At 37.4% G+C, this 19,350-nt stretch overlaps 1 protein-coding gene across 1 annotated transcript in view; it reads left to right on the top strand.

Moving 5' to 3' along the window:
* brinp1 (bone morphogenetic protein/retinoic acid inducible neural-specific 1) overlaps positions 1-19,350 on the top strand; it is a 123,120-nt gene that overhangs the window by 89,545 nt on the left and 14,225 nt on the right. The window contains exon 6 of the mRNA XM_042394358.1: positions 17,116-17,352. Within this exon, the coding sequence (XP_042250292.1) occupies positions 17,116-17,352 (237 nt within the window). The remainder of the gene's footprint in view (positions 1-17,115; positions 17,353-19,350) is intronic.

The raw sequence follows: 19,350 nt of genomic DNA, 5'->3' as shown, positions 1-19,350 counted from the left end.
TACTTTAAGAAATGAGAGTAGACACTATCACTCCATGCTGCAACATATATATACATGAAATTCTGATATATTTATTCAGCACAATGTATCTCAAGAATGTACTATGAATCACTTTCATTACGCCTCCACACATCAGAAAATTAAAATACCAGCATTTCACTTACAGATCATACATCAGTGGATGCAAATATCAACTTTTACCCACCAGTGGTTATGTTCTTTATATAGTTCTGAATACTTCTGTCAGAAACATTGTCATAAGTAATAATTAGCCTAAGAGAAGGAATTGCTTGCGGTGACAGTCACCCTGGGGAAAACGAAAGACTGAAAGATGAAAGACTGTGTAAACTGTGGTCAAGTGTTTGAATAGAGTGATTGGTTCTTTGATTCATTCGAGTTTACGTAGGATATTAAAACCAGTCGGAGAATCTCAGAGACACATTTTCAATCCAACCCCCACTACCCTCCCTTTCCTCTCTGAAGAGGATCATTACTCGTCCTCTAAAATCAGAGAACTAAATGGTTTGTCAGAGAAACACTTTTAAATCCTTCACTGCCACTTACTCAAAGGACTGTATAGGTTTTGGTGAAAGCTTTATTGTCATGCATCAAATGTATAAGCCTTGTGCTTTGAAGACTGTCACTCAATTGATAGATGACAGGCCTGGAAAAGATTCTTTCTTTTCGCTTGATAATAATTCCAAGAGAATGGAAAAGCTTTTCAGATTGGTTTCAAGCGTAGAGTTTTTTATTAGGCCAAATTATAGAGGTGGAGGGGTGACAGAAGGTGTTGAGAGTTCTCCTGAAAATGTGTTCATTTAACATTAATTAGCGTGTTTGCCTTTAATTAGAAAGACAGCTGATGGTGTAACTTCTTCAACAGGCATAGTGCTCTTCAAAGTGATGGCACTTCACACAGTCCATGAAGAGGCATGTAGTCAATTGAGAGCTTTTAAGGTCTGCGCTGCTTAAATATATTTATAATGAGATCCAGTCATTTAATTCACCCTCTCTGTCTAGAGCACAAGTGCAAGTGTAACAATTAGTCTTCTTTCATCCCTTGGTGAACCATATATGTATGCCTCTCACGCTAGCCATGTGCAGTTATAAAGAAGTTGTTCTCTTGGGCATAGGTTAAACCCTTTATATTCACTTAGGTCACAGGACCTGGTCTGAATTGTGTCCCATGCTTTTGGAGAATATGAATTTTTCTATTGTTCACAGCAAATTCAGTCAGCTTTAGAATAGTGTTACTTGTATGGCTGTACTGGGGAAAGCATTATAAAGGTATGGCTTATTATTGTTGATCACTAGGATTCTCACTTTTGAAAAATATGCACTTATACTAAGATACATGAGGCTATGTTCATAGGCTTTATCTTTTCCTCTATGTTAATAAACACAAGCAGATAACACAGAGATAGTCCCCTATATCAGTGGGTGTACTGTATGTGTGGTGTGGGTCATGTTTTAAATTATATATTAACACATTATTTTCTAAAGGAGAAGTAAGGCATTTAAGTATTTTAATAAAATAAATGAATAATGTAATACATTTGTCTATAACTACAAAAAGATACATTTGCTGATGTAAATTTAAAGACGCCCCCAGACATGTTTTAAGATGTATATAAAATATTCTATACTCTACTCAATTTAAGTATTTTAACAAGATAATTGATTTTTTCATTGTTAAAAAACCACATCACAAAACTACGTGTGTTTTTTTTAACAAAAAAAAAATCTATTATCTTGTTAAAATACTTAAATTGATATCTCCTCAATCTCCCTCATTAAAAATGTCAGAATCTCTGAATAAACAAATATATTTAATTTCTAATGTTTTCCTGTAGGACATAAGATGTCTCCTACTTCAACCTTTAAGCATTGCCCCAGCATGGCTAAATGGTTGGCTGGGAGGACATTGCTAGGATGGCACTACATGGTAGCTACAGTGTATTTGGTAATTGTGAGTGTACATTTTTGCAATGGAATACAATGTAATTACTGTGCAGAATTCCCTCAGAACTTCATGTATTGCCCTCTGTGAGGCCAGTAGGGTGAGTTGCTAACTGTGGAATTATCTCAGTGCCACATGGTAATTGAGAAATTGTCTGCTCTACTAGTAGCTTCTAGTTGCTGCAGGCAGTAAAGGAGTGAGGACATTCTGTGTGTGTTTGTGACGAATGTAAGCATATCTTTTCAGTTATTTATGCTAAGTTGAGCATTACATTCTTGTTGTTATGTATTTGAGATAATTGTGTGATGTGTATTCAGCAAGTTAATGTTTCTGCTCTTTATACCTAGCATAATGGCTGAAACGTAGTTACGTGGACGAGGTGGAATGCAGCTAACTTTAGGTGACCAATGTTATGTATCGTGCTGTTGTGTTTAAAGGAAAGAAACTGTGGACATCTTCATGCCTTATTAATGTGCTAGGAGAGTACATTATGTAGGAATTATTTAGTTATAAAATCATATACCTTTGTGAAATCTTACGTGCTTATTTATTTCTGTTTATATTTTCAGATATCACACACATATACTTTGCAACCTCTCTCCAAGAACCTAGATTAAGTGAGCAAAACTATTATCTGCTTCTGTGCCCACTTCTTAATCAGAGTCCCACTGTGGATGGATATTCAGCTACAACATTAGGTGCTCACATCCAGTATATTTCCAGTAATTACTATTGAGATTTGGGGTAGATGCAAGGAAGTACTGCATGGAGGCTAGGGCATATTTTGCTTTTATAATAGTCACAGAGGTATTATTATTATTATTATTATTATTATTATTATTAATAATAATAATAACAACAACAACAACAACAACAACAACAACAACAATAATAATAATAATAATAATAATAATAATAACAATAACAGTGATAGTTTCCTTAGTAATATTAGTGGCAGTAGCAGCACATTGAGTTTGAATGTTTCAGTATCAAGGTGAGTGACACAAATATGTGCTAGTGCCCTACATAAAACAGATGCCTCCTCACCACCATTTTAATTTGAAGTCACACTCAGAGTTGAAAAATAAACAGGTAAACTGTGAAATGCTTTTCACAATCTCCACCATGTGCAGTACATAGCTGTTAACATGGATACTGATACTGTAAGTGCATTGCTCACACAGTTGTTGTGTTATACAATATTATGTCTCTGTCCCTGTAAATGTAAAATATCTCCATATAATGAGCATGTGCTTTCTTTTAATCAAAGTATAGACATACAGTAAACATACATTAGTTAAGTAGCCAGACAGAATTCAAACATTGTCCTGACTTTCTAGCATGTGTGCTTTCATGTACAGTAAGACCTGATGAAGTAATTACCCTATAACCAGACTGTCAGTACCTCTTTGTGGGGAGAACACTGCAGGGATGAGAAGAGATGATGTGATTGGCCATCACTGATGCCCAAAAAATCCAATGATAATGTATGTACGACAATGGATTCTCGTGATCCCACACCAACTCCAGCCTGCCATAGGTGTTCTATAAAAATATGTATACACTGTACACACAGTACATTTCAGGAACCAAAGGGTCCCATGTTACAGTTGCTTCATTTATTCTGCTGTGCCTCCACTTAAGCTGATGAAGTGTTTGAAAAAGAAATGGATTAAGATAAATGAAAGGGACAATTGTTTGTTTTGAAAAAGACATACACTCCACAAAAAGTGTAAAACACCATCTCAGCAGCATGTGTTTAAATGTTTTTGTTCCTCTAACTGAGTGCACTTAGAAAAATTGGATATGTAGAAAATTGCAAGTTAATGGCTGAGCCATCTGGAACAACTTGTGAACCTCACAGTGGTTCCAAAAGCAGCTGATCGTCTTTTATTTGCACAAAACAGATTTACTGTATCCCTTGTCTGGTCTTTACAGTCAGTGCCCCAGCAATAACAGCTCTGACAGCATTGTGCTCTTCCTTGACAACACACCATAAATGGACTTCACAAACTATCCCTTGAGGTGAAAAACATTGGCTGGGCCCAGGACTACTCTCATAAGCACCACCAGCTCTCAGCACATCGAATGAACACCCACCATGTGTTTCATTTTCAAATGCCTATTGACCTTTTACCAGACAATTAGCTCAAATACAAACTTCTGGCATTTAAACTGTGGGGAGGAGTCACATCTGGCCAGAGTGGAACATCACGGATCACTGGCAGCTCTGTCTAATAGCAAAATATGCACATCATGCAACATTTCAGTTGAAGGATAATTTTAGACTTCACAGGACTTTTTTTAAACAAATATGGTCAAGCCTAAAAGGAAAATCATCCACTCCAATGTAGATGTTCCTCTAAAGTAAGTATGTCAAGAGCTTTGTACATAGCTACTACAGATTCTTCTATGTGGTGGTATCTGTTTACTCCGGGCCCCCTTGTAGGATTTGGTTCAAAATCTACAGGAATGAATTTGGCACAAAAGAGGAAAAAAAGAAAGAACCACACTGAACTTGTGTGTCTCAGGGCCTTCACAGTGCTCAACCATGTCATTATATTGAACATTTGGTGCATTCAATCAGCAAAGGACTGAAGGGACATGCACACCTATTCTGGTACTCCAGCAAGGTAATGGGTCACAGGCTGACATCAAAGGGAGGAAGAGGTAACTGCACACCTTTTCTTCTGATGCAATCATTTTATTTTAAAATCTTCTGCACATATTTTAGAATAGCAAAAAAAAAGAAAAAAAGAGTTGGTTATGTACAAGAGAGGTTGTTCATAACCAACAAAGGCTTCCAACATCTTTATTTCCACATTTTTGGAACAACGAGTCCTCCGAATTAAACAGCAACATACCTTGTTTGTAACTGCCCTCCAGAATGATAAGCTTTTTCTGGTCTGATGCCCCTGTTGGTAGAACAACACCTTTCCTATTGAAAAATCATTTTCATGATCTGGCAATGCTATGGTTAAGGTTTGGTTAGGTTTAGGCACAAAAATGATTTGGTTAGGGTTGGGGAAAGTGCATGGTTAGAGTTAAAATAAGCACTGTGGAGTCAGAAAGCTGGAAAAAAGGCCGGCTTTTGTAACATTTCATTACATTTTGGAAGTAAATATAGATACAGACACAAGACAGCAACGATTTGTTACTCAGATGATTTGTGGTTTTGATCCTGAGAGGGAAGAGTGTCGATTCATTGAATTTAAAATAACAAGACTGACAAGATTCAGTGTGCTCTCAAACTGAAGACGAATTCTGTGCCAAGTTAATCCTAACTAACATATGCATTGGTAAACAAAAATGGGAGAGATTAGCCAATGTAGTTCCAACACAATAGGCTGCCTAACACCAGCTGAGTCAGAATACACAAGTATGCAGTGTCGTCTGACTAATAGACTGACTTCCAGTACAGATGAATACATTCATGGCTGTGGGGTAAATAACGTACATAAAAAATGACTTATACAAATGTTCTCCACCTCATTATTCAGGTTTTTATGGCAGATTCTTATAGCTACCTCTGCATAAATGTCTTTCCCTCCTCTGTTTGAACTGAGGGTGTGTGGAAAACATCTTTTTGAGACAGCTCTTCAAATCACTACCAGTTCGGCAATCCTGTTACCTAGAAATTATGTCTATATGCAATAAATCTGCAACAGCAAATACATTTTGGAAGAAAGTAATTCTGCATAGGTAATGTTTTCTATTAACATAATGAGGAAATGTCGTTAATTAATATATCTGGCAAATCGCAAAATGTTGAAACTGAAAGTAGTCAGTGAAATGGTTGTATATATCTGATCTTGAAATTCAACATCCTCTTGTAGCAGCTACAGCATTATTACATATTTTATGGTTTTATTCAGGTACTTGGGGAAGGCTGGGGAACATCATGGTCTCGGTGAAATCAGAAGAAAGGTACTTGACATATCATGCTTTTAGTGGTTTTCTGTTATCTATATACTGTTATGATGTCGTCATAGTTCCAAAACTTGCGTTTAACGTTTGCAGAAATGATCCCTGCAAGCCAAAAGCCCAGGCTTCAACCTGCTCTGAATGCTTCGTTTACAACGTTTTTTTCCACCAGCCATGCATACCTATGTGTTGTTTGTGTTGTCCACTCACGTATTTTGGATCAAATTCAGGCTCAAACATGTATGGAAACATGTATGTATTTGAGAAGTTGATAATTTCAAGTAAAGAACAAGAAAAAGTAGTGAAATCCTACTGCTATAATTTGTTAAATGCTTGGTTGACGTAGCCTACGGAGCTGACGGAAGTGTAGTGCAGTTTCCAAGAGCTGGCCAATCAAAACAGAGTGGGCTCGTCAGGAGGGGGGGCCTTAAAGAGACAGGAGCTAAAAGAGCCTGTTTCAGACAGAGGCTGAACTGAGGAGCTGTGTCAAGGGTCAGTATAAGATGAATAAGGAGATTTTTTAAATGTAAAACATGCAAAGATATTCCAATTGAGCCCCGGATTAAAATATAGACCTGAAAATGTGCATGATATATTCCCTTTAACCAAAGTGCTTTTGTCATTATGTTTTTCACCACAACAAGTAGGGAAACAAAGTATATACAGGTAATTTCTTGGAGACAGGGCTGGTAAAAGGAATGAGGACATTGCCAAATTGAACAAATTTTAAATTCGACTTTTAGAAGGTACAATTTCAGAACCACAGTCATCAATGTTATGCACTCTCTTTTTCTGTCTGTGTGTTGTAGTTGGTATGTGTGTGTGTGTGTGTGTGTGTGTGTGTGTGTGTGTGTGTGTGATCTTCTGTTGGAGCCATTTATGATGAGCCAAGATGAGCAATGTCAAGTATATTTGGAACTCTTTGTCAGCTCAGTTTTGTGTTTCTAAAATTGTCCTTTGGAAACTTTCACCACACACTTAATCTATCTCTTTCTTAGCCTGTTTGTTCTCTCTGCCTGTTTTCTTCATTTTGTCTCCTTCTTCTGTTTTTTTATGTTTTTAACTCTCTTTTTCATCAGTTCTATTGCCTTTTTTGTTATTACATTAGTAGCTGACATTTGCAGCTCTTAAACTATAATGTCACCCAGTCTATGCAGACAGATGATATATATTTAGGATTACTCTAAACATGTAGTTGCTTATCATCTCTGATCACTTGTTTAGTATTAAAAAAAAAAAAAATCCTTAATGCATCGTGCTTCTGCACCCCCTCTATCTTTTGAAAATGAATAAACCTATAAAAACCTTAATCTAGACTAGCTATTTTAATTGCTTATGAATTAAATAAGGGGATCATATTAGTATGCGGCACCACATGAGTTACAACAATGATGCAGTAATAGAAAACCCACTCCATTTCATCCTTCTAATTAAACTTTTAATCATGCCTTTTTCCTTTCCCACTTTTATTTTTTTTCACTCCAAACCTCAGCACTTTATCTACCTTGAGGCATGTAACTGCAAAACTTTGTTAGAAAATATACACAAGAAAATAATTACAAACCTGCAACCAAACATTTCTCACTGCTTAGTGAGTGATTTGCTTTGGTGGGATTAGCTTTCAAATGGTCTGAGACAGCATTCTGCTACAAATTTAACAGGCTAAATGGGTAAGTTTAATATGCCAGTGAATTTACTTGTGGTCAAATTTCTCCTGGAAACACTTTAAACTGTCTTTCCAAAATAACAGAAATTTTAAAAGGGAATGTTTTTTTTCTTTCTTTCTCACCCCTGTGGTCCGCTCTTTGTGAGCAAGTGGGGCTGTGAGCCACAGATAACACAATGCGGATATGACACTCCCTGGATATTCCCTCTGCTTTCACTTAGATTTAGATTAGACTGCTGTAGTGGAATCTGACATCAAGGGAGCTACCTATCAAAGCCTAAACTCAGTCCTCTTCTCTCCCACAGTTTTGCTTTGCAAAATGTTTGGCAAATTAACCAATACCTTATGCTTCCTCCCTTTTTCTTTTTTTTCTTTTTCCAGCAATCATCAGAATTAAAGATGGCACTGGAACGATTTTTTTTCACATTAGATTTCATGCATGACTTTGCATAGCTTTGATCTATCAAACATGAAACTTTCCATTGCTTTAACTTAATATGATTGTGGAAGTTTCTGTTTTGCATTTTGGCATGTTTAGTGCATACGTGCAAACTAAACACACAGCTTTATTGGCAGCTAATGACAGTACAGGAGGGCATCAGGATGTGTTATTAGTGGACTTATTTGCCGGCATGCAAGAGTCATTGATGAACTCATTGATGAACTCATTGATCCTTGTCAGAATGAATGAATTATCTCTTTCTCTCTTTCACCTTGTACACATGGATGTCTCTGAATTTGATATAATTGACCGAATCTGTATTACAAATTATCAATCTACTCTTAAATTTTTAATAAATGTGATTCATTGAAACATAGGTTGTTTTTTAATAACTCTAGAAATGGTTTGTTTATTCTCTCAAGTTCAGTCTGAATGAAAGATCCACAATATTTAGCTTTACTTCAATAGGGGATTTAAATGCTCTTTAGTTCTTGCACATTAATTTGTTTTTATTTGTTTGTCCTCTCTCTAGGCTAAAGCTTAGAAACCCAGTGATATTGGTTTGGCTGGATTCTCAATTTCTCTACTGGGACCTAAAGTAAAAATTAACCTATTAAAGGCTAAGAATTAAATGAAAAAGGGAATTAGTATGTGGTAGTTAAATGGTCGGGATTTTCACTATTTACTTATTATTTGGTTCAGGTGGTGGTCACTTTGATATCCTCATCTCCTGCCATCTCTTAATATTTATCATTAATGGACTTATTTGAATTGGTGGGAATTTTTTTTTAAATCGCAAAACAGTAGGGGCTTTCAATATATTAGACAGGAGATTGCGATACTCTTTGTGTAATTTGATATACAACACAAATAGACCAAACACGTACCAGGGGTTGGAAACAGCAAATTGGTTACATATATTAACTCAGCCAAAGAAAGGTAAAAGGCCCTGAAACCTTCACAAGCCATTACATTGCAAGGACCCAATCACCTCCAATATGGCTGTCATAAATTAGCACCAAACTAATTTGCTTTTCTCAATCCCCAACACATGCTTTGTTTCTTTTCTCTTTATTTCTCCAGTTTCCTCAAGAGCCTATCTTGGAAGAGCCATGAGCCTATCTTGGAAGATTTATGAATATGTTAGAATAGCCTGAGCCAACAGTTTTCAAAGTGGTGAAGTGAAAATAAATTAAACTGGCCCTGTAGGCAAGTCGTGCGGAGAGTGATGAATTAGATACTCATTGCTCTGTCGCTCAATGCCTGTCCCTCTTTTCAAGTGAAAATGCTGCAAACATTATAGGGGAGACAAACAAACAGTACAAATACAAATCAATTAAGTTGTTTTTGATGACAGACTTGTTGAAAAATTGATTTGGAGACTAAAGTATATCAGTAAACACAATGTCCTTGGTTACCAGAGAATAATTTACTGAAGAAAAAATCTGTGATGCAAGACTTGGAGAGCAAATGTTGAATGAGCTCAACAATAAACACAATGAGGCATTTCCATTGTCATTCTTATTGTCTTTCTCCGACTTAGTTGCCTTTTAACATAGGCATGTTCATATCTTTCTTTCTGAAACCTGGACAGAGTTATGTGATGATACCAATTGCACAATTAAAAAGCTTATTATATGGGGTTAGTTGGGTTTTATTTCATGGATTATCACAGTAGTGGTCTGAGGTATTGAACCACCTCTTAGAAAGTCCCATGAATTGCACCAAGGCAACTGTTTCCTTTATATATATATATATAAAAAATGTGCGTCCCTTTGCCCAGAGAACTGATAACACTGGATCATTTTCAAGATGGATGGCTGCACACATTTTTTCACTTTTCTCTAACATGCTGAAACCCCAGTACCTGATGAAATCTTTCCATGTTGACCTGGAGGTCAGCTTTCAATTGGAAGTGGTCAATCAAGACTGAGTTTCCATTTGGGCCAGCATGACCATAAATCTCCTTTTTCCCCCACTCACTCTTGCCAGCTGCAGACTGTCATTTCTGCAAGTGCCATAGTTTTCCACTCAGTCTTTTTTCTCTTTCTGACAGACTCTGTTTCATCAGTTGATTGGGGTTTCTTATGACTTTATTCTTCTTTTGTATTTAGGAGGGTCTTTGCAGTACTGAAAACTTATAGGAACCATTTTAACAAGCACTTTGTGTAACTCTGTACTTAAATTGTTGGTTGTAAGTCAATGTTACTGAGTGTTATGATGCATGCATAGGCGTTTTACAACATAAATGTATTAAAAAGTCATAATAACTAATAATACTTTAATGTACAGTTTTATGAGGCCATTATGAAAAATGTAAATATGCAGTATTTTAACAGACTCACAAGCTCTAATACGTATGTATTATAATATATTTAGATATTGAGAAGCAAAATTAAGACAAATGATTTAGCTTGCATCCTGCTTGCTTTCAATTTTGGGTCACAGTACAACAGTTTTTTTTTTTTTTTATGAATCAGAAGATTGTTCATTTTCAGCAAAATGTATAGCAAATATATGCCTCCAAATACAAATAGATGAACATCATTTCTGTACTTAGGGATGTTTGATGTAATTTCTGTGATAAATCTGAGCTTTTGATCTCAGACGTGTACACAGCACATCTTGACACTTTGAGGGCAGTTGTATCTTTTATAGCTGAAATGGAAATGTCAGAGCTTGTCATACGTCTCTCCTCCCCCTCTCCAGGGTTCTTGTAAAACATGTGATTTCTGCAAGAGCCTGCAAAGGGTGTGCACATTTGCTCGTACATGATTGTACGTGCTTCTGTGTGCGGGCGTGCATGTGAATGTGTGATATTAGTACAATATCTCACCAGTTTAGGCCCTACTGTTACTGCTGTGCAGGGACACACAGTGGCACATGACGGAACAGCTTGAACAGTGCAACTGAAGTGCACAAGCAGCCAACAGCAATCGCATCTCTAGTTACATGCTGAAGCCATATTTTGTAACACAGCTAATATTTGGTGTGTTGGAGGGTGTTTTGCTATTTTTTAAGATAAATTAAACAAACACCTATTAACTTTTTGAAGGCATTATTCCTAAAAAAATTCAAACAAGCATTCTCCCTGCTGTGATCTTGCACACAGGAAAATGAGAAGAACATACAATTTACCTGAAGTAGGATAGCGTCTGGTCGCCGCAAATATGAAGTAGAGGCACATGCTCCACACTCCCACTTATTTTATAACAATTCAACCTATTTAGCCCAACTTTCAACATTCTATTCACATCAATCCAACAGTAAATCTCTAAGACTGACTTCCACCGGAAAATGGCTTTGAAATCCAACAAAAATTTAAAAAAGGACAATTGCTAAAAAGGACAGCGCACTTGTCAGCGGTGTCGACATGGGTACCCTAGCTACCATGCTAGAGGGACACAGAATAGCCCCGTCAAGCGAATTCAGATCTGCATTCTCAACCCTCAAGACGAAGCTGGACATAATTCACTCCAAAGTAGAAGACCAACGAACTCTATCCCTCGAATCAAACACCAATGCAGTCAGTGAACACATTGAGGCCTTTGAGGCGACCTGCCCAGCCTTAGCTAATGACAATGTGAAGCTAAAGGCTAAGGCTAGGCTACGGACCTGGAGGGACAAAGCCGTAGGAACAATGCATCATAGGCTTACCTGAGGCAATTGAAGGCTACGGAATTCTTTTCTGGGCTCTTGGGCTCAGCCAGACATTCTCCATTAGCAACAAGCAAGCTAGCGTTAATCTTCACCATGGTTACCCTGAATGGACAATATCAGCATTTCATTCAACAACTCCACTGATCCCACATTAGTGACATAGATGCTCTAGCAGCTTGAATATTGGTGATATACTCTTAAACCGGGGCTGCTTCCAAGTTATTACACTATATCGTGAGTTTAACACCTCGAATAACAGTCCAGCTTTCTACTTAATGTTGTAAGTGTTTTGAGATGTGGTCTCAAGTACTGCAAAGGGATGGTAAGAGGTGCTACATTTGGGGTAGCCACCCAGCTGGAGCGGGACAGGGGGTTTTGTTTATGGTTTTCATATTTCTTTTTCTCCTTGAACCAGCTGTTATAAGTATAATGTAATTTTTCTTATTTGACAGAGAGCGTTTACTTTGTTTAACAAGGCTAGGTGATAATACATAATTCATCTGCAACTCAAGTGCATGAGAGAGGCTAAAACATCTTTAGCTGGAATGTCTTGAGCTGACAATATATCCAAGGCCTTTAATAAAACTATCGCACCAGATCCACTACTTGCTATCTTTGAATCAGTGGTAGTTAATCCTTGAATTAAAAAATATGAGGGGCAAGCCATTTCCCTTTTTACACTGTTGGCCAAACGCCTTATCTAACAACAGTGGAAGTCAGAGGCTATCCCTCCATTCCAGCAGTGGCTTTGGGATCTGGGGAATTTGTTTCATATGGAGAGACTTCACTACAAGATTACTAACAGAGATAACATCTTCCTGAAAACATGGCAACCCCTTTTTGATAAATGGACGGCTACCTGTGATAAGGCTCATGCTTAGAGTGGCACCCCATGTACTTGAAAAAATAAATTATAAGATTGTATTATTAATCCAGTGTATATTGAAACACATTATACATTATGATGGCTGTCAACATTTCTAACATTCCATATGCTGGTGTCTTTATTTATTTATTTTCTCCTTTCCTTTTCATCAATATTATTATTACTATTTTTTTCCTATTCGTTGTATTTGCTCTCAGTGCTATCTCCTCTGTCCTTAATTCCTATTATTATTACTGATATTATTATTTTATTTTTTATGTATACATCCATTCTTGGAAGCAATAGACAGAAGGTGGTGAGGAAAAAAAACATGCAATTTCAGCAGTTCCTTTATTCAGGAGGCAGGAGCAGCAAGCCCTGAATGCCAAAGCCATTTTTATATGTAATGTATGCTTTTGCAGTGATTACTGCACCTGCATCCTTGCTTGCTTTCTGTGAACAATATGAATAAGTGGGTTTCTTCAAAGCTAATGCTATATAGAGATATTGTGTAAAACACAATGTGTTCCTGTTCCACACAGATACAGTGGGGTGTATCACATATGCATATGCAGGCACTTGTATTTTGGAATGATCTAGGAAATGGAATTTGCCTCTTCTCTGTTGTTTTGCTTTTTCAAATATATGCATTCCTTAGTATTCATGCACCCCACATAAAAGTCCCCCCCCCAAAAAAATACTGTGCTGCACATAGGAAATGAAAGGATATTTGAGATGGAAATATTGATTAAGTTGGCTCACAGAATTTTCCCTACTCACAAACTCTTAAATAAGATTGTACTACAAAATTTTGAGTCGACAGTCCTGTTTGACAACACAAGCTGCTGGCTTCTAGTGTGCTGAGAACACTTACGATAATCTACTATAATCTACTCAGCACAGACACCTCAACACATTATCCATTTGAATGCTAAGTACACCTCATTGAGAACTTTAAAAAATGCTAACATATTCTGAGAGCTGAGAATAGCTCCAGTGGAATGTGTTATCCTCTGTCAGGCCCAACACACACACTGTGTGCGCCTTATGCAAAAAAATGAAAAGTGGATAAATAGCTACTTTAGCTGCACCTTTACCTCATAGTTGTGAAAGAGGAGCCCTCGTGTGAAATGGGCCAGCACAGCAAATCTTAAAACTATATGCCCCTTCTGGATTGGGCAGGCCTGGACTGAGGGGAAACAACAGGCAATCTTCCAGTTCAGAGGTCTTGGTTTTGTATCATGGCTGCAACGATAACCTCCAATGGTAATTTAATGCCCCCATTCAAGTAATGCACTTTATTGCACCAGTGGATTAAGTAATGATTATTTAGCGAAATTGCAGCCACACAATGGTCAATTAATCTTTAATGAAACTGTAACTTATGAGGCGGAGCGTGGCATTGCAATAAGCAGGCAACTGCTTGCCAAAGCAGTTACAAGCCTCAGTTGCGGCCTACACTCCCCATCTATCACCATGTAAAAATAGAGCACTCTAGAAAGAGACATAATGAAAAGGCAAAGTCACAGTTGCAGATTCTCTGTTGTTAGCATTCATGGAATGTTTGAAGCCCTATATCCTGCAATGTACGTGAGGGAAATATATCAGCCTCTGATGTATGCAATGAGATTTAACTGCCATTTTGAGGTGCTATTTATTTAGAGCAAGCCAGGCATAGGAGTTGAAGGGAATTATGTGCACTGACAGAGCATGAAGTTGGAGGTTATCAATAGCTGCATGGGAATTTCAGTATGCACCTTTCATTTCAACAGCAGCTCTTTAATGATTGTAAATGTAACTCCCTACTCTAATATCTAGTGTTCTCCTCAACAAACACCTGCCTCAGAGCCATATAAAGTGTAGCTCGTGGTCCAATCATTTTGTGTTTTCACATGTTACTGCACTAACACAGCAAAGCTGGTAAAGTCACAAAGATAAATGTTTTTTCTCTGATTAGGTTCTCATTTCATTTTGGCCCGGGGGCTCTAATTCTCTTACTCATTCCCCACTGCGCTAACAAATGTTGATGGATTTACTTTTATTGCATGACATCATTTCTTCACTGGAGAGGGAGGACAAGACATCAAATTTTCCAATACTCGAGTACGTGCTCGGTTGGAGAATGTAGAGGAGAGCAGGAAAGGTGAAGAAACAGGAATGAGGAGAGTGATTGATGGAGTGAATGGGAGCCAAAGGATGATGAGGGACAAGTCAAGGGGCATGCGCATGAGTGTGGCGGGAGTAGGAGTGAGTGTAATGAAGTAAGACAGAAGAGATGTGTACAGAGAACAGAGACAGAGTAAGAAGTAGAGACAGAGAGAGAGAGAGGAAAAAGAGGAGAGACAGAAACATTGAAAGAGGAAAAGAGTGGAAAACAAGAGATCGCAAGACTGATAGTGCCGAGCTGAATGTCAGCATCCCGAATGGTTCCATCTGCAATCTCCCGACACCAACACATTGATATCAGTAAGGAAAATGTGTGTGAGAGTGCGTGCATGTTGATGGTAGGGTTGTGGGTATATGGTTAGAGAAAAGAGGGAAAGAGGGAGGGCTGAGGCACTCGATGTTATTGTGCACCCGGCCGCTGGCACCAGCACTGTCAGTGAGCAGCGTTGATCCGTGAACTTGCCATCTGGATTCTCCCACAAATCACATTAAAGTTTCAAGCCCAGGAATACATCAAGCTAAATGAATATTGGATCCAGGGGCCGCAGACAGGCCTGATGGAGAAAAAGCCCTGTGCAACCCAACTCTTTTGTGGTCAGACATGATCCATCTATCCCCTTTACTCCCTCCATACCTCCCTCCTTCTGTTCCCTTCATCACTGATGGGCAGTAGCTCTGATGAGGTGTAGAAGAGAAAGGAACCAACTGATTTTCAACAAGGACAGGTTATTTAGTATAATAATCAAGAGAGTATGTGCATAGTTGAGAGTGTTTTCATGGTTAATAAACGCAGAGGTAAGAAATGTTCTCTGCGGTAGCCTCATATTTAAACTGAAGGAAATCAGATCATGATTATATATAAATATGATCTTAACAATTAGCTTCAGTAATGAACAGTGAACTGTCAAACACTAATGCATAAATTATCCAAGCACAGTATGTGTTACCATCGCCATAACGATGGATATTGAAGTTGGTGTATGTTTCAGAGCTAAATCTTGGCATATATAAAGACCTTCATTTGCTTTTAAGTCACCCACAGTTTTCAGTTTAGCGTCTGCTGCACACAACAATAAGGCACATTAATTGATATGCATATGCATAATAAGAAATACATATAACAAAACCCTGAAAATGATTCATGTGTATAGTATGAAATTATATGCTTACTTTCCCTTTCATTTCAGCTACATTACAGTATGTTGATTTTGCATAAATGGATTCCTATTTTCACCTTTGGGTGAAAATAATATGTGAGCGGAAAAAAAATAATGCAATCATTCATCATTCAATAACATGTTATGTTCTGGTTCTTGGTTGCATTTTTTTTTTTTTTTTGCTGAAGCACTGTTTGTGCTCAAGTAAACCCTATTAAGAAAATATTGCTTCGCCAAGATGCTGTTCCATACAAGAAGGAAAAAATCTATTTAGTTCTTTTCCAATCCAGTGGCTTGTAGAGCTAGGGATTTATTTTCCTGGCCTGGACTGAAGAGAAAGGCTTTACTGTTAGCTGTCCAAGCTTCAATTCTGTGAGATCCCTTGGGTGAGATACGGATTGGCAAAGGGTCTAAAAATTATAAATACCTTGTCAGTGGTGAGAGGGAAGAGGTACTTTCAGCTACAGCCCCTAAATTGGCCTCTAGATTACAAATTCAACTATTGCCATTACAGTATAATAAGCAGATTGCTGCAAAGTTGGATATGAAAACTAGAAATGGTAATGGATGCTTACTGTTGCTGTACACAGACAGGCAGACAAATGCATAATGCACATGCATGCATGCCAGAAATTGCACTCAGAGGAAAACAGATTCTGTGCTAAATAAGCCAACATTGCACAGGAGAGCAGGCATCAATCACTGTTATATGTTGCCACACCATGAGTGACCTGTCACAGAACAGACAGCTCAAGTTGAACATTGGCAAGCTTTGAAGCACATCCTTTAGAAAAATAAATGAGTGCTTATAACACAAAGCAATACTGGGAGGGCAGTCAGCCATTTCACTGCCACTTTTGTGTTTACTGTATTTGTGAAGAGGTACCATATGCATAACACACCTTGACAGCAATGCAGACTTTCTCATTTCTCACATAAGCATACATAATATCACAAAACATGAAAAAAAAATAATAATCACACACATTTTTACACTTTTTGGTTTCAGATTAATTTTCTTGCCTTGAGATTTTGTTAGATAGAAGAGTTTATTTCACATTGTGCTTTTGTGATATAAAAAGTATGAAGGCTTCATAATACAGATTTCTTTTGTATCCAATTGCTTCATTGATTTCCAACATGAAGAAAATTGAAAAGGGATTGGAATACATTTTTTCTTGAATTACCCTTTAAATCATATTCAGTGGATAATTTTTTATACATTATATTTATATATTATATTTCATTAAACCACCCCATTTATCTCTGTTTCAGGTCTTCAGGTCATCTTTCCAGAATACTTGCAGGAGAAATTTGTCCAGTCAGCTCTGAGCTACATCATGTGCAATGGAGAGGGGGAGTACCTGTGCCGTAACAACCAGTGCATCTGTCAGTGCGCTGAGGAGTATCCTCAATGCAACTGTCCCATCACCGACATCCAGATCATGGAGAACACTCTGTTGGGGATGTCTGAGTCCTGGGCGGCCTCTTATAAAGACTTTGAGAGCTCTGGTAAGCTGGAAATCCCTATAAACTGTATTAAGCTGTATAGTTTATTTTCCACTATTTTTGCTGGGAAATAATTCATCATAAGCTTAATGCTTCCACTGCCAAATCTATATAATTAATCACACATGCTTACACATAACCGTACCTTAGCCATAAGGGCAATAGATCAGAAAACATGCATATAGGTCATTTTGGGAATGCACTAACAACCTATTTTGTCATTTAAGTATGAGAATTTGTTGTTTATAAAGAATGAACAACAATGAGTAAGACTTTCACATGTCAAATTATTGAATATCATGGAAAGTAATATATTCTCCCATACAAATTATTGCGTGTTTATTTAATGCCAAAACAAACAGTGTGGTAGAATATTGGCAATATTGGTAGAATATTGCACTAAAATCTACACTTAGTTACTTAAATTTTACATCCAAAACATGTGATCAATTTATAAAATCTGAATTATGTATTTAACTTGTGCACCCAAATTATGAACTAAAGATATCAACTTTAGGGACCTTGGGTGCTCCATAATTTAACACTCTGAAAGGGGCCATTTTGTTGGTATTACTTTTACTGAACTAGAATTTCAAATGCAAGACTTTAACATGTAACAAAGTATCTTCACATTGTGGCATTGCTACTTTTACCTACGTAAATGATCTGGAAAACTTACCACCACCCAATATTGGACGCAGTGGGGAAGAAAGCACAGTCAGTGCCCATTTGTCACATGGCAAGGCACTATGTTTATCTATTATTGATATGATATAAAAGTGTCCCAATAAAACCTGCCAGCAACATATAAATATATTTATGTGCCATACAGTAGAAAGTTAATGGGAATCATGAAGTTCACTGAGTGCAGCTGCTTGAAAATGAAGTACGCATGACAAGGCTAAAGAAAGATACTGGCCTGCAGAACAAAATACAGTTCACACACTCCCACTAAAAGAATAAATAAAGGAATCAATAACTTGGCACTCTACTGTATGTAACCACAAAGACAAGGAACAGCAGGAAAAACATCCAATAATACATCAAATAATAATAAACTGAACACCCTCTTTCATAAAAGATTAGATTAGTCAACATCCAGTGACATAAGAGTAGTTACATTTTGACAGTAAAGCTGGTAAATTCATTAACTCCCTCTCAATGTGATAAAAAAACAAAATTCAATTTAACTAGATGTAATCACTACAGAGAGATGTGCTGTTGAAGAACCTCATTGACATTAATAGCTGTTTCTGTTAGTGATGTCACATGTGCCATGTTTGTCTGCAGTGATATTTTCATCCGCTTTGTTTTTTCACCCCCACCTATTTGGTATTCTAGTGACTCACTGTGATTACACCAAAGTTGGAGTGTAGTGGTGAGGTAGCAAAGCACAGATGTGCTCTGAATAACACTAAACACGTTGTTGTGTGTCCTGAACATGTGAACAGAGCATTGTAGAGGAGAATTCTACACAAATCGGCCTGTAAAACATGTGAATGTGCTGGAATATGTTGCCAAATTAGGCTTTGATATAAATCCCTCATGCAGGAAAAAAATACTCATCTGACACTGGTTCGGATTAGGCAAGTATCTACTATTACCAAAGTAAAATGGTAAGCGAATGAGATACATTCTGTCAAGACACTTTCTTGTGCTCATAGCAACAGTGACTGTATAATAACTCCTCTGAAAAGACTCCAGTTTCCTCTTTTTTTCTAAAGTCAGTTGCCTTTTAAGAGGAAGCAAAAGACATGCTTTGATTTATTACAACTGATGTTACCATCTACCACTCCGACAGATAATCTTTTCCACTATCGACTGTGCTGCACTTTGTGCATTGTGCATCTGTCCAAAAAATTGGGCTGAAATTTTGATTCTAATTATCGCAATCGAGCACATTCATCAATGTTCAGTTCAGATGTCAAATTGATTTCATAGCAGTTTCAGAATGCATTTGATCCTAAATCTACATGCTACTGTACTAAAAAAAGTAAGCTG

Source organism: Thunnus maccoyii, chromosome 19 (assembly GCF_910596095.1).
Source record: "Thunnus maccoyii chromosome 19, fThuMac1.1, whole genome shotgun sequence".
Lineage (NCBI taxonomy): Eukaryota > Metazoa > Chordata > Actinopteri > Scombriformes > Scombridae > Thunnus > Thunnus maccoyii.
Note: the sequence above shows the minus strand (reverse complement) of the source record. Positions and strands in the feature narration are given on the sequence as shown.